The sequence below is a fragment of the Chelonia mydas genome, chromosome 10 (assembly GCF_015237465.2).
Source record: "Chelonia mydas isolate rCheMyd1 chromosome 10, rCheMyd1.pri.v2, whole genome shotgun sequence".
Lineage (NCBI taxonomy): Eukaryota > Metazoa > Chordata > Testudines > Cheloniidae > Chelonia > Chelonia mydas.
The window spans coordinates 38,968,076-38,981,889 of record NC_051250.2 but is presented as its reverse complement, the minus strand read 5'-3'; the positions used below and the strand labels follow the sequence as shown (position 1 = coordinate 38,981,889).

The 13,814-nt window shown below is 51.7% G+C and overlaps 1 protein-coding gene across 1 annotated transcript in view; it reads left to right on the top strand.

Moving 5' to 3' along the window:
* LOC122461940 (coiled-coil domain-containing protein 33-like) overlaps window positions 1-13,814 on the top strand; it is a 172,113-nt gene that overhangs the window by 71,371 nt on the left and 86,928 nt on the right. Inside the window, exon 3 of the mRNA XM_043523737.1 lies at window positions 3,188-3,351. Within this exon, the coding sequence (XP_043379672.1) occupies window positions 3,188-3,351 (164 nt within the window). The remainder of the gene's footprint in view (window positions 1-3,187; window positions 3,352-13,814) is intronic.

The following is a 13,814-nucleotide window of genomic DNA, read 5'->3' as shown; positions in this document are numbered from 1 at the left end:
TTTCCACATCTTTTTTGTCTGCCACTGCCATGAACTTTACTGTGGCCTTGGCCTGGCCCTTGAGGTGCTCCTCTACGAAGTCCACACAATCTTCTTCAGGTACTCTTAGCACACGTAGGGCTGCCTTCACAGACTTGACCCACTCTTCTACCGTAATGTCTCCTGATCTTGTCGAGAAGCCACCAAACTCTGTGACTGTCTGCTCCTGTGGGACATAAATAGTAGGGGGTTTCTTAGCTTCTGCTGCCTGTTGGTCTATTACCGCCTTAGCCAGTGATAAGGCTTCTCTTTGTTCTGTTCTAGCTTGTTGTAATGCCTCAGCTTGATCTGACAATCTGTGCTGAAGTTCAGCAAACTGGGCCCGTAGTTCTTCAATTCCAGCCATGGTAGGGTTCTTGACCAGGTCTGGATAGTGCTACCAGAACTCAACCAGTAAACCAGTGGGGTGGACCCTGTGGATAGGATCCTGTTCATGATGCCAATTATGTAACCAGGGGAATAGTCCCACTATTGTGGGGAACTTTCCTGGCCTCTGCACTACCCCGGTGAAGTGGGCGAGTGAAAGGATCTGAGTCTTCGCTCCCACTTCCTTTACCCAGTGGCCTCCCTGCCCTTGATGACTCCCCTTCCTCGTAACCCCAACAAGGCTGGGCCCAGGATTCCTGGGGGGCTCGACCCCCAACCCTGCTGTGGTCACCTAGGACAGGGGCTAGGGTGTCCCCACTCCGGGATACTCTCTCTGCACTGGGCACTTCTCTGACCCACTGATCATTACATACAATTTAAAGTAAATGCAAGTTATTTAATCAACAATTAATTTTAAAAAGAATAAGGAAAATGGGAAAGGTTAAAAGAAACACATCACCCTGCTCTGTGGGAGATAACATCACAAACAGTGTCTCTGGAATGTCCGGGCAGTTCACAGTCTGTTCCTTTTAAGTCCCAGGCCTTCTTCTCAGGCCCTGGCTGTGCTGCAGGGATGCTATGGGTTGGACACTCACTCTGGTGGTGGCCACATGCTTTCAGGCTCTAGGTGGCAGGTCCCTTTTTCCCAGCGTTGCCCCCGCCCTGTCGGGGTTACCAATTCCCCTTCCCCCCGAGTCTGGCCTGCAGTGCCTCCTAGCTGAGGCATCTCCTTGTGCTAGGCCGACTGCCCAGGGTCCCCCCTCAGTCTCCCCCAGCTGCTCACCACACCCGGCTCCGGACTGCTCCAGCCCCAGCTCCAGCTCCACTCTGTTTCAGCTCCAGCCCCACTCTGCCTCAGCACGACTGCTGCTCTGCCTCCAGCTCCTTGGGCTGCTTCTCTGGCCCCTCTGGCTCTGGTTGCTGCAGCTCTCCTCCCAGGACAGATCTGCTCTGCAGGCTGCTTCTGTGACTCTGCTCCCAGTACTGACCTGCTTCGTGGGCTGCTTTTCTGGATCCTCTGGCTCTGGTTGTTGCAGCTCTCCTCTCAGGGCAAGTCTGCTCTCTCTGGACTGTGCCTCTGGCTTTGAAGCTGCAGGCTTTGAGGCTCCCAGGACAGGGTCTGCTCTCTCTGGGCTGCTTTTCTGGTCCCTCTGCATCTGGCACAGCTCTGCTCCCCAGCTCAGCTTGGGCCCCTGTTTTCTCCCTAACTCGGCCCCACTCTGTCTGACCCAGGCAATTCCAGCTCACACGGAGGACGGGACCTCCCTGGCCTCCTGATTGCCTGATTAGCTTGCCTGTCCTGTCATTCAGGCTGATCTGGAGTATTGGCCTCTCCCCATTGTTCCTGGGGACTGTCAGTCTCAGGGTCCTGATTTCCCATCGACCCTTCCCCCTTTTAGTACTGGGAGCTAGCAACTAAAACACCCCCACTGAATGTTAGTAAGTGGATGTCATAAATACAAAGGGAAGGGTAACCACCTTTCTGTATACAGTGCTATAAAATCCCTCCTGGCCAGAGGCAACATCCTGTTACCTGTAAAGGGTGAAGAAGCTTAGCTAACCTGGCTGGCACCTGACCCAAAGGACCAATAAGAGGACAAGATACTTTCAAATCTTGGTGGGGGGGAAGGTTTTTGTTTGTGCTCTTTGTTTACATGGTTGTTCTTTCTTGGGACTGAGAGAGGCCAGACAGAAATCCATCCAACCCATCCTAATCCAAGTCTCCAATATTGCAACCAGTATAGGTAAGCCAGGCAAGGCGGATTAGTTTATCTTTTGTTTTATGTGAATTTTCCCTGTGTTAAGAGGGAGGTTTATTTCTGTTTTCTGTAACTTTAAGGTTTTGCCCAGAGGGGGACCCTCTGTGTTTTGAATCTGAATACCTTGTAAAGTATTTTCCATCCTGATTTTACAGAGATGATTTCTCTTTCTTTCTTTCTTAAATAAAATCCTTCTTCTAAGAACCTGACTGATTTTTCCATTGTTCCAAGATCCAGGGGTTTGGGTCTTTGATGATTTTGTAACAAATTGGTTAGGATATTATTCTCAAGCCTCCCCAGGAAAGGGTTTGTGTAGGGCTTGGGGAGATATTTTGGGGGAAGTCGTCTCCAAGTGATCTCTTTCCCTGTTCTTTGTTTAAAACGCTTGGTGGTGGCAGCATACTGTTCAAGGACAAGGCAAAGTTTGTACCTTGGGGAAGTTTTTAACCTAAGCTGGTAAGACTAAGCTTAGGGGGTCTTTCATGTGGGTCCTCACATCTGTACCCTAGAGTTCAGAGTGGGAAAGGAACCCTGACAGGGGGCAACCGTCCCCTTACATAAGTACTTACTGGTCCATGCAAACTTTGATTCCTGTTGCCATGACGGGCTGTCCTGCCTGGCCTGGCCTGGCCTGAGGCATGATGGCAGGGCATTGTTGGGGAAGCTCTGGGCCCACAACTCAGCTCCTTCTCCTGGGTTGTGAACTCCTCTTCCTCTGCATGTATGACTCCGGCTAGCTCCCATGGGAGTTACATGTGAAAAGGGAGAGGAGAGGAGACATCTCTGAATTTACTCTTGCTCTGGGACTGAGCTTGTTGGCACGAGCACTAGACACATTGGCATCCATGGGAAAAACTCATCTCTCCAAGCAGTCTGTGAAATATGCAAGCTCAGCTCATTTATTGAGGGCACACACCTGAGCCTTTAGAACAGAGCTGGAGATGTGGGTCAGCAGGAGGTGGAAGGTGAATTTGCATCAGGGAAGAACAAATGCTGAAGTTTTTTCTGCTTGCACCTGGCAGGTATTAGAGGCACCCTCTGGAATGGATGAGGCCGTGCGAACTTCAGAAACCAATCATTGGCACCTGGCACACTCTGGGAAGGAATCCATCTCTGTCACTCTGCACAGTGCCACCAACCTGCCAGCCACCCGGAAGGGGAACGTGCCATGGCCCTATGTCACTGTGTGAGTACTTGGGAATTTTACTTCTGGGCTTGAGATGCTGCTTCTCGGCTTTGGTTATAAGATCTGCTCTTAAAGCAAAAGGAACAGGCAAGGAGTTGAGACTGCAGTGCTGGCCATAAGGCTGGTCTCTGCTGATCTGTTTGGTCTTAATCTTCACTGAATAGGCTGGCACTTGCAAGGTGTCACAGGAGGATGCATCTCTGAGCTGAAGGCACAGCATGATAAATCAGGGACACTGAGAATCTTGTGGGAGAGGAGTGTAAGGTACACAGAGGGTTTACCTGAGTTGTCAGAAAAAATGATGCATGCAGCTCTCAGGGTGGAATATCTATTTCTAATTTCCTTTTGTTCAAAATGTGGCTGTCACCCCAGTGATTTATGCTCTGGAAGTGCTAGGAGGAGAATATCTACAGCAGCAATGTATCAGAGTGGGTGAAATGAACTAACCCCCTGCCGGCTGGGAAGTAGCAAATGATCAGAGCCCGGGACATTTTGAAGGTTGCCTTCTTCATTTTAGAGCAATTCATGTATGTAGGACTGGTGTCCACTGGGTGGCTCAGGAGCTGCTTTGCTGATACACACTCAGGTGTTCAGGGCTGCCATGATACCCAGGGGGCAGTCCCAGATGCAGTTTGGCTCAGCTGGCCAGACTTTGCAACTGGGGATTGGGATGGTGTGGGAGGTTGAGGAAATACGGATTATGCCTTTATCATGATTGGGGCATCTCACCGAATCATAGAATATTAGCATTGGAAGAGACCTCAGGAGGTCATCTAGTCCAATCCCCTGCTCAAAGCAGGACCAACACGAACTAAATTATCCCAGCCAAGGCTTTGTCAAGCCAGGCCTTAAAAACCTCTAAGGATGGAGTTTCCACCACCTCCCTAGGTATTCCAGTGCTTCACCACCCTCCTAGTGAAATAGTGTTTCCTAATATCCAACCTAGACCTCCCCCACTGCAACTTGAGACCATTGCTTCTTGTTCTGTCATCTGCCACCCTGAGAACAGTCTAGCTCCATCCTGTTTAGAACCCCGCTTCAGGTAGTTGAAGACTGCTATCAAATCCCCTTCATTCTTCTCTTCTGCAGACTAAATAAGCCTAGCTCCATCCTCTGCTGTTTAGCCAGTCAGTCCCCAGCCTGTAGCGGTGCATGGGATTCTTCCTTCCTAAGTGCAGAACTCTGCACTTGTCCTTGTTGAACCTCATCAGATGTCTTTTGGCTCAATCCTCCAATTTGTCTAGGTCACTCTGGACCCTACCTCTACCCTCCATCGTATCTACCTCTCCTCTTACCTTAGTGTCATCTGCGAACTTGCTGAGGGTGCAATTATCCAGATCATTAATAAAGATATTGAACAAAACCAGCCCGAGGACCGACCCCTTGGGCACTCTGCTTGATACCCGCTGCCAACTAGACATTGAGCCGTTGATCACTACCCATTGAGCCTGACGATCTAGCCAGCTTTCTATCCACCTTATAGTCCATTCATCCAATCTATACTTCTTTAACTTGCTGGCAAGAATACTGTGGGAGACCGTATCAAAAGCCTTGCTAAAGTCAAGATATATCACATCCACCACTTGCCCCATATCCACAGAGCCAGTTATCTCATCGTAGAAGGCAATCGGGTTGGTTAGGCATGACTTGCCCTTGGTGAATCCAAGGCAATGGGCCTGTTCTGTTGAAAACCTAAGGCTGGTCTGCATTGGAAAAGTATACCGGCATAGCTAGGTCAGTCAGGGTGTGAAAAAACACACACACCCCAGCTGCATAACTATGCTGACAAATCCCCCCAGTACAGGTGGAGTTAGAATCATAGACGTTTAGGGTTGGAAGAGACCTCACGAGGTCATCTAGTCCAACCCCCTGCTCAAAGCAGGACCAACCCCAACTAAATCATCCCAGCCAGTGATTCTGGTGTTCTGCTGACAGAAGAGGGCTTTTGTCCATGCAGCTAACGTAGTTCAGGGAAGTATGGTATTCCGATGCTGGCAACAAAACTCCCTCTGTTGGCGTACACTGTCTCTACACTAGGGGCTATGCTGGCATTGGCTCTGTAGTGCAGACATGGCCTTCATTTCTTACTGGCTTGGAGGGAATATATTGTTTGACAAACAAACCTCATGGTAGAGGGGGTGGCCTGAGGGATCTCTGGATTGAACAAGGGTTTGTAATTGGGTCAGATGATAGGTGAGGTTTGGTTAGGGTGGCTACTCTATATTTTACAGCCCTTTGAATGAATTTTTGGTACTGTAAAAATGTTTCGAATGATGTCAGAGTCCAGAGGATGGTGCTTTTTGTGTTTATTAAATATGTCAGAATAAAGAAGTAAAACAATGTCCTTGGCGCACAGAATTTGGTTCCTTATGTAGGATACATGCATCAGGGGACTCAATTAAGCAGCAACACTTTGCTGTTTAGTAACTGAAAGGACACTGTCGAGTTGTGCTGTTATAATTAGATAGGTAAAGTCTGAATGTTAACCATCTTTTAAAAGAAAAAAATAATAATCCATCTCTTCTTCACTAAAAAGAGGGGCAAACAGTCACTGTTTGTGTAGGACCTATGCAAATAATTCTTTGTGCTCCACAGTGCTGTTATTGCAGTAGATCTTTACTTAGCAACCCCATTCCCAGACTGGTGTGGGCATCACAAATGACATTGGTGCACTAATGAGACTGTAAACAAGAAAAGCCATGTTAATTTCAGCTCCTTTAGGAAGAGAGGTGAAGGAATCATTACCTGAAAACGAATAAAATCAGTTGAAGGTGCCTGATTCTCTATTCGGTTGCCCCAGTTTTACATCTTAGAAACTGATTTCTGGAGGTCCATAAACAACACAAAAGAACATAAAAAATGTAAACGAAATGGGCAGTTTTTATTGGACAACTATATTTATTTATCCATGCTACCAAACCTGACAGAGGGGAGAGCGAGCCAGACCTAGCATAGCAGGGGTACTGCATGTCAGGTCTGAAGGGGCCCTGGCCCCGCCCGTGGAGGTGAGTGGGAGGACTGGAATAGCAGTGGTTAGGATGGAGGTGAATTGACAGAGCTGTGCGAGGGGTGGGATAGCCGGGGGTGGTGTAGGAAGAGGGCTTGGGTTGCATGAGCAGCGTGGGAGAATACATGGAGATTAGGGGTGAGCTCCATGAAGAGTGGTAGATCAAGGGGCTTGGCCGCAGTGAAGGGGCTGAGAGTTAAGTGTAGTACTGAAGAGTGGGGGTATTGCTAAGGGCTAGATGTGGCCAGAGCAGTGGGCAAGGTGGATTATTAGCATTTTAGATGGATTGAAGTTGTTTGCCTGGGAGGCCAGAGAGCAGAGAGTTGGGAGCTCCTGCTCCTTCTGCACCCCCTGAGCTGGAACTGCTGCTTTTCTGCTTCCCTTTGCTCTCAGTGACCAGCCCTGAGGTAACAACAGGCTGCTGGGACCAACAGCTAGTGTCAGACCCACTGTTCAGGGAACTGAACTAGGAAACGGCAGGATGTCTATGCACTTTGGTCAGGCCCAGGAGATGGAGAATCCAGCCCCAGCTGGATCAATCCACTCTCTGTTTTATCCTGTGGTGCATCTCTGCCAGTGCTTATGTTCCCTGCAGGGAAGTGGCAGGGTGAGTTTTGGACTGTCCTGGTGGTAAACGACAGCCTTTAGATTTCCAGTGGCAGAAGTAATTGTGTCTCGCCAATGGATGCCAACTGGTGTGTTTTACCCATGTTGATCTGAAGAACCCATCGTTATTAACAATATCCACCTTAGTCTTCTCTAACACCTTCCTTCAGAGCATATATTTTACCAGGAGTTAGTAAAGATGGGGAAACTGAGGCACAAGTGACTTGCCAAAAGTTGCACAGAAAGTCAGTTGTGGAGCTGGGCATGGAACCCCAGACTCCTGATTCTCAGTCCACTTCAAAATGAAGGCTGTGAGCAGATCTGGTTGCGCTATATCATTGCATTGGTTGGGAGGGTCGGGGGGGAAGAGGTAAACACCAGGGACAGAGAAGAGCTATTGAAGCCAAAGGACAATGTTGGCACAATATAAACTGGCCATGAATAAATTCAGGCTGGACATTAGAAGCAGGTTTCTAACCATCAGAGGAGAAAGGTTCTAGAACAGCCTCCCATTAGGAACAGTGGGGAGCAAACAACCTAACGCAGGGGTGGGCAAACTTTTTGGCCTAAGGGCCACATCTGGGAATAGAAATTGTATGGGGGGCCATGAATGCTCACAAAATTGGGGTTGGGGTGCAGGAGGGGGTGAGGGCTCTGGTTGGGGGTGCAGGCTCTGAAGTGGGGCTGGGGATGAGGAGTTTGGGGTGTAGGAGGGTGCTCTGGGCTGTGACCAAAGGGTTCGGAGGGCAGGAGGGGGATCAGGGCTGGGGCAGGGAAGGGGTGCAGGTTCCGGCTGGGGGTGCGGGCTCTGGGGTGGGGTTGGGGGATGAGAGGTTTGGGGTGCAGGAGGGTGCTCTGGGCTAGGATTGAGGGGTTTGAAGAGCAGGAGGGGGATCAGGGCCGGGGCACATGGTTGGGGTGTGGGGAGAGGCTCAGGGTGCAGGCTCTGAGCGGCACTTACCTCAAGCAGCTCCCGGAAGCAATGGCATAGCCCTTCTCTGGTTCCTACACGGAGGCACAGCCATGCGGCTCTGTACGCTGCACCATCCGCAGGCACCGCCCCTGCAGCTCCCATTGGAGCAAGTAGGCGCTGGAGCGGGGCCATGCTGGGGCTTCCGGGAGCCGCATGGTGCAACTCCCAACCCTGCACCCCGGAGCAGGTCCGAGCTGCATGTTGCAGCCGCCAACCCTGCGCCCCAGCTGTAGCGCCAGAGCGGGTCTAAGCTGTGTGGTGTGGCACCCAATCCTGTGCCCCGGCTGGAGCGCCAGAGTGTGGCCAAGCCCCGTAGTGTGGCCCTGGACCCAGCACCCCAGCTGGAGCGCCAGAGCAGGGCCATGCCACGGCTTCCGGGAGCCGCATGGTGTGGCATCCGACCCTGTGACTCGGCTGGAGTGTCGGCGCGGGGCCAAGCCACATGTTGCAGCCCCTCTCCCGTGCCCTGGCTGGATCGGAGTGTGGCTGAGCCACGTCATGCGGACCCCTACCTTGTGCCCTGGCTGGAGCGCCAGAATGGAGACGAGCCACGTGGTGGGGCCCCAGACCCCGTGCCCCGGCTGGAGCGCCGGAGCAGGGCCAAGCCGCATGGTGTGGCCCTGACCCAGAGCACTGGCTGGAGCACCAGAGGTGGCTGAGCCACGTGGTGGGGCCCCCACCCCAGCTGGAGTGCCAGAGCAGGGCCAAGCCACATTGTGCAACCCCCGACCCTGCGCCCCGGCTGGAGCGCCAGAGCGGGGCCATGCCGTGGTTTTCAGGAGGCCAAGCCGCATGGTGTGGCACCTGACCCTGCACTCCAGCTGTGGCCCTGGAGTGGGGCCGAGCCGGGTGGTGGAGCATCCGACTCTGCACCCACCGCTGGAGTGCCAGAGCAGGGCCAAGTCGAATGGTGCGGCCCCTGACCGGGGCACTGGAGCTGGGTAAGCCCCAGACCCTGCTCCACAGCAGGAGCTTGCAGTCCAGCTTAAAACAGCTCACAGGCTGTAGGTTGCCCATCCCTGACCTAACTGGTTTCACAATGGATCTAGATAAGTTTATTACTGGGATGACATATATATCATAAGAAAGGACTTGATGATCCAGGAGGTCCTCTCCTGTCCTATGTTCTAAGAACTAGACCAGCGGTCCTCAAACTGTGGTTCGGGACCCCAAAGTAGGTCAGGACCCCATTTTAGTGGGATTGCCAGGGCCAGCATTAGACTTGCTGGGACCCAGGGCTGAAGCTGAAGCCCAAGCTCCACCCCACCCGGGGCAGCAGGGCTCGGGCTGTGGCTCCCTTTCCCCCCGAGCCAGGGCAGCAGGGCTCCAGCTGTAGCCCCCTCTCCCTCCACCCAAGGCAGTGGAGCTTGAGCTGCAGCCCCACTGTGGTCATATAGTAACTTTATTGTCAGAAGGGGGTCGTGGTGCAATGAAGTTTGATAACCCCTGAACTAGACTATACCCTTTGCACTATACGGTGTGCTCCGAGTTCTGCCCCTGCAGTCCAGTTGTATTCAGCTGTGCACTCAGCACTAGGAATGCATCAGCCCCCCACTGAAATATAGGCACAGAAAAAGGGGTGTGCTGCTCCATTTATCTCAAAGGGGGATTTAATTCTGGGGCCCGCAGCTGTGCTGAGAAACTAAGTGCACCCCAGGGCCAAGCGACTGTTGGAATGAAGTGTCCCTTGGGTGAGGACTCAACTGGGCTCCCATACTGAGTTAATCAGCCAGCAAGAGACTCAGCAGCAGAGCAAGTCAGGGCTCTCCTCTGAAAACTAAGCATGCTTCCTCCAGCACAAGGAGCAAAGGACCTGGGGGCTGAAGCCAGGTCTCCTGTACGGCATCCATCTCCTATTATTTCTGTGATTATAACACTGCTCTTTGAAGCGTGCTGGAAAACATTCAAAGAAGAATCACAGGAAATGTCTGCTAAAGAATAGCCTTTCCCAGGAACAGATTTGCCTGGAGGCAGAAGTGACATTTAAAACAGTGAGAGCAGCAAGCCAGCATTCCATAGCTAGATGTGTGAAATTAAAACCAACAGAGCCCTCATTCCCACCCCCGACACACACACACACTCCATCCTGCAGAATCAGGGAAGGGGAACCTTTCACAAATTCGGATGCATTCTGGGCCTGGTCCAAAGCCCTTTAAAGTCACGGAGAGTCTTTCCATTAATATCAGTAGACTTTGAATCAGGCCTTTGGAGAGGAACATGGCGTGGGTGGGAGAAACCAAACTGGTTCTGATAAGGCCTCCAGCTACTTGGTTTGGCAACCCTGTGTCCAGTCTGCCTTGTAGCATGATGACTTTGATGTTGTCATGTTGCCACTGAAATGCCATTGAACCATGATGCCAGTCTTGGAGTCTTGGAGCCCTTTCCTAGTGCATGGAAGGTGGGGGAGCCAGCCCTGAAGAACATCTGCTCCTGGATGGCATATGTGGAACCTCTGCCTATGGTAGCCACAGGCCAAGAGAAATGCAGGAGTCCATTTTCTAGCATGGGTGGCAAGAGAGAATTAGTCATGTGGGGTCACTGCTGGCCTAGGAGAGTCCATCTCAAAGCCAGAGGGGCTGCGGAAATGAAACTGAGGAAGTAGCCAGCCCCAACTCACAGTGTGGGTGGCAGGAGGGGGCTTTCCTCCTGGGGCAGAAGCCTGGGAGAGCCCATCCTCAGGAGAAGGCGGAAGGGACAGGAGAGCACATGGCCCAGGACTTCATCCTAGAGAATCAATGGCCTGAGAGGATCAGCTGCCGAAGAAGATCAGCTGCCCAGACAGGGTAATGGCTGGCAGCTCACAGCTGGTTTAGGGTGTGTGTGAAATGAGCTAGGGATCTCAGTCCACATAAAAACCACATCACACTAATTGGACCCTCAGCAGAGAGGCTCATGCAGACAGAACTCCCCTCCAGCCCCAAGAGCTTACCCCTCCAATTTAGAGTAGGAGCACATTGGCAGCATCGTTGTTTGACAGGATTACTGGCCTAGTGGATGGCGGGGAGCAGTAGACACAATATCTTGATTTTAGTGAGGCTTTTGACACAATCCTACATGACGTTCTCACAAGCAAACTAGGGAAATGTTTTCTAGAAGAAATTAGTATAAGGTGAGTGCAAAACTGTTTGAAAGAGTACGCAAAGAGTAGTTATCAATGGTTCGCTGTCAAACTGGGCGGACATCTCTAGTGGTCACCTGCAGGGGTCAGTCCTGGGCTGGGAACTATTCAATATGTTCAGTAATGGCTTGGATAAGAGAGTGGAGAGGATGCTTACAACATGTGCAGCTGACCCCAAGCTGGGAGGGTGTGCAAGCACTTTGGAGGACAGGATTAGAATTCAAAACGACTTTGACAAATTGGAGAATTGGTCTGAAATCAACAAGATGAAATTCAATAAAGACAAGTACTTTAGCAAAGTACTTTCCTTTCTAACTACAAGAGTAGTTAAGTTCTGCAATAGGCTTCCAAGGGAGGTTGTATACTCTGCGCCACTGGAGGTTTTGAGCCCAGGTTGAACAAACCCCTGTCAGGGACGGTCCGAGGTCCTGCCTCAGCGCAAGCCCCAGGGGGCTGGACTAGATGACATCTCAAGGCCCCTTCCAGCCCCACCTGTCTATGATTGTGTGAACCGTGCCCATGCTGTGCCTGCCCTCATGATATAGTGCCCTCAGCGTCCAGGGCCACTCTGATTGTGCTGTGCATGTCTGCTTGCACCCACACAGGGTCAGTGGAGTTAGTCTGGATTACTCCAGTGGAACCAAGATCGCTATCCAGGCTGAGGAGTCACCCCCAGCCCAGCCCAGCCTACCCATTGTTTTAATCAGCCTGCACTTGAACAGAGTGACAGGAGCTCTCTCGCCACCCCCAAAACGCCAGCGCCTGAGTAACTCCACTGCTAGAGCTGTCTCTATTTCCATAAACCAATTACAGCCAGATAATCCTGGGAGATTTAAACATCAATAACCTAAATGGTAACATGAGGGGAGCTGAGCTTCTGATTGTTGCATCTCTCTTTACATTTCGAGGCTGCTCCATCACTGCGTCACCATGGTAACTGGGCAGGAGCGGGGTGGGGGCGCAGAAGGCACTGGATGTTGGTGCGAGAGGCTGTGAATTACCAATGCAGGACACATCAGGTGCCTTTTAGTAACCATAGTGAGGAAACCCAGGCAGAAGGGAATTGATTATTGTTCATGAGAATACTTCATATGAAGGAGAATAAAAATGAAATCCAAAGGCAGTTTGTGTTGCATGAAATGGAGTGAGAGGGGGAAGCAGACCGGGTAAGGCCAGACAGAAATCAGCCTTGGAGGAACTGTGCTTTCCCAGCCATGTGCTTGGGACACCACGCTGGCAGGTGCCAGAGGAAATCCAGCCAAAAAGTAACCAGCCCACTCATCTCAGCAGGTGAGGCTGCTGGCCAGCAGGTGCTAATGAGTTGTTAATGACAGGCAAGAGTGAACAACGGGGGGCTGATGGGAGAGGACATAACCCCTGGTGCTGGTGAAAGGTGCAGGAAAAATTCTGCAAGAGTACACTCTTCAATACACAGGCCACTGGCGCTGGGTGGAAGATACATTTGATCTAACTGAACAGTTAGAAATGCAGCTGGGCCTGTGATACTTTGTTATTGGACGATCAAAAGGGGCTTGTAGCAAAGCATAGACTCTCGGGCGCAGCACCTCCTGCTGGTTGTCTGGGAATTAGCTCTTTTCCAGCCTTGGAACACCCTCTGATGGCTGGTGGCTCTTCTGCCTCAGGCCCCATGTCCCTCCCGGACCCTGGTGCCCCTTTGTCTCAGGTTCTGCCACAGCAGTACCCCCACACTCTGGGACTCCCCTCCCAGGGGAACCTCTTCCCACTGTGCTCACCTTGCCTCAGTGGCTACTGCCAGTCATCATCTAACCCCCATTCTCTGGGGCAGGCTGCAGTCTGTAATGGCCACTACTCACTGGCAAGGGGGTTGGACCAGCTGCCTATCTCCAGGCTACACCTCTTTAGCCCCAGTACGTGTCTTGGGCCTTTAGCAAGGCCTGCAGCCTGGGGAGTTGCCAGGCTGGAGCTCCGCATCTCCTTTGCCTTTCCCCAGCCCTGCTCTGCTTCAGGTACCCTTTTCTCCCAGGCAGCTAGGTCCTTCTCTCTCCAAGGCTAGAGAGAGACTCTTTCAGCTCCTGGCCCCCAGCCCTCTTGTCAGGGCCAGCTGGGCCCTGAATGAGCTGGCCACAGCTGTGGCTGCTTTTAACCCCTGCCTATCAGAGTGGGACAGCTGCCCCACTACAGGGCTCAAGAAAGCACATATTTTTGGCTGGCTTCTCTGGACCAAAATCAGGAGTGTAATTTTCTGGATGGGCTAAATGGGTGATAGCTTCTGTCATACAGTCAGCCATCCACAGCACAGAATTGCCACCTGTAGTGTGGGTTCACGCCCTGCAGTTGGCACCGTCATCTCAACACAGCCTTGCAAATAGAAGAGGATGCTGTGGGTCAGATAGGATGGACATTGGCTCTGTTGTGCAGGGGAAGGCAATTCAGTGCTTGTTGATGTCCTGTATGGTTACAGCCTGTGCATTCAGGAGTGGACCAGGGACTGGAACAGCAGGCTGGCCATGATGTTCAAGCAGAGGAAAGTTTTCCCGGAGCCAGCCCCCCAGCATGTTTGCTTCTTGCCAGTGCGAATAGTCTCTGGATTTCCCAGTCGCCAAGTGCCATCTCTGGCCCTTGTTCTGTGTGGACAACTTCTGTTATCAGTGGCAGCTCTGCCTGCAGATCAAATAGAGCATGTGTACTCAATGCTTTTTTCGCCTCTGTCTTCACAAAGAAGGTCAGCTCCCAGACTACTGCACTGGGCAGCACAGCATGGGGAGGAGGTGACCAGC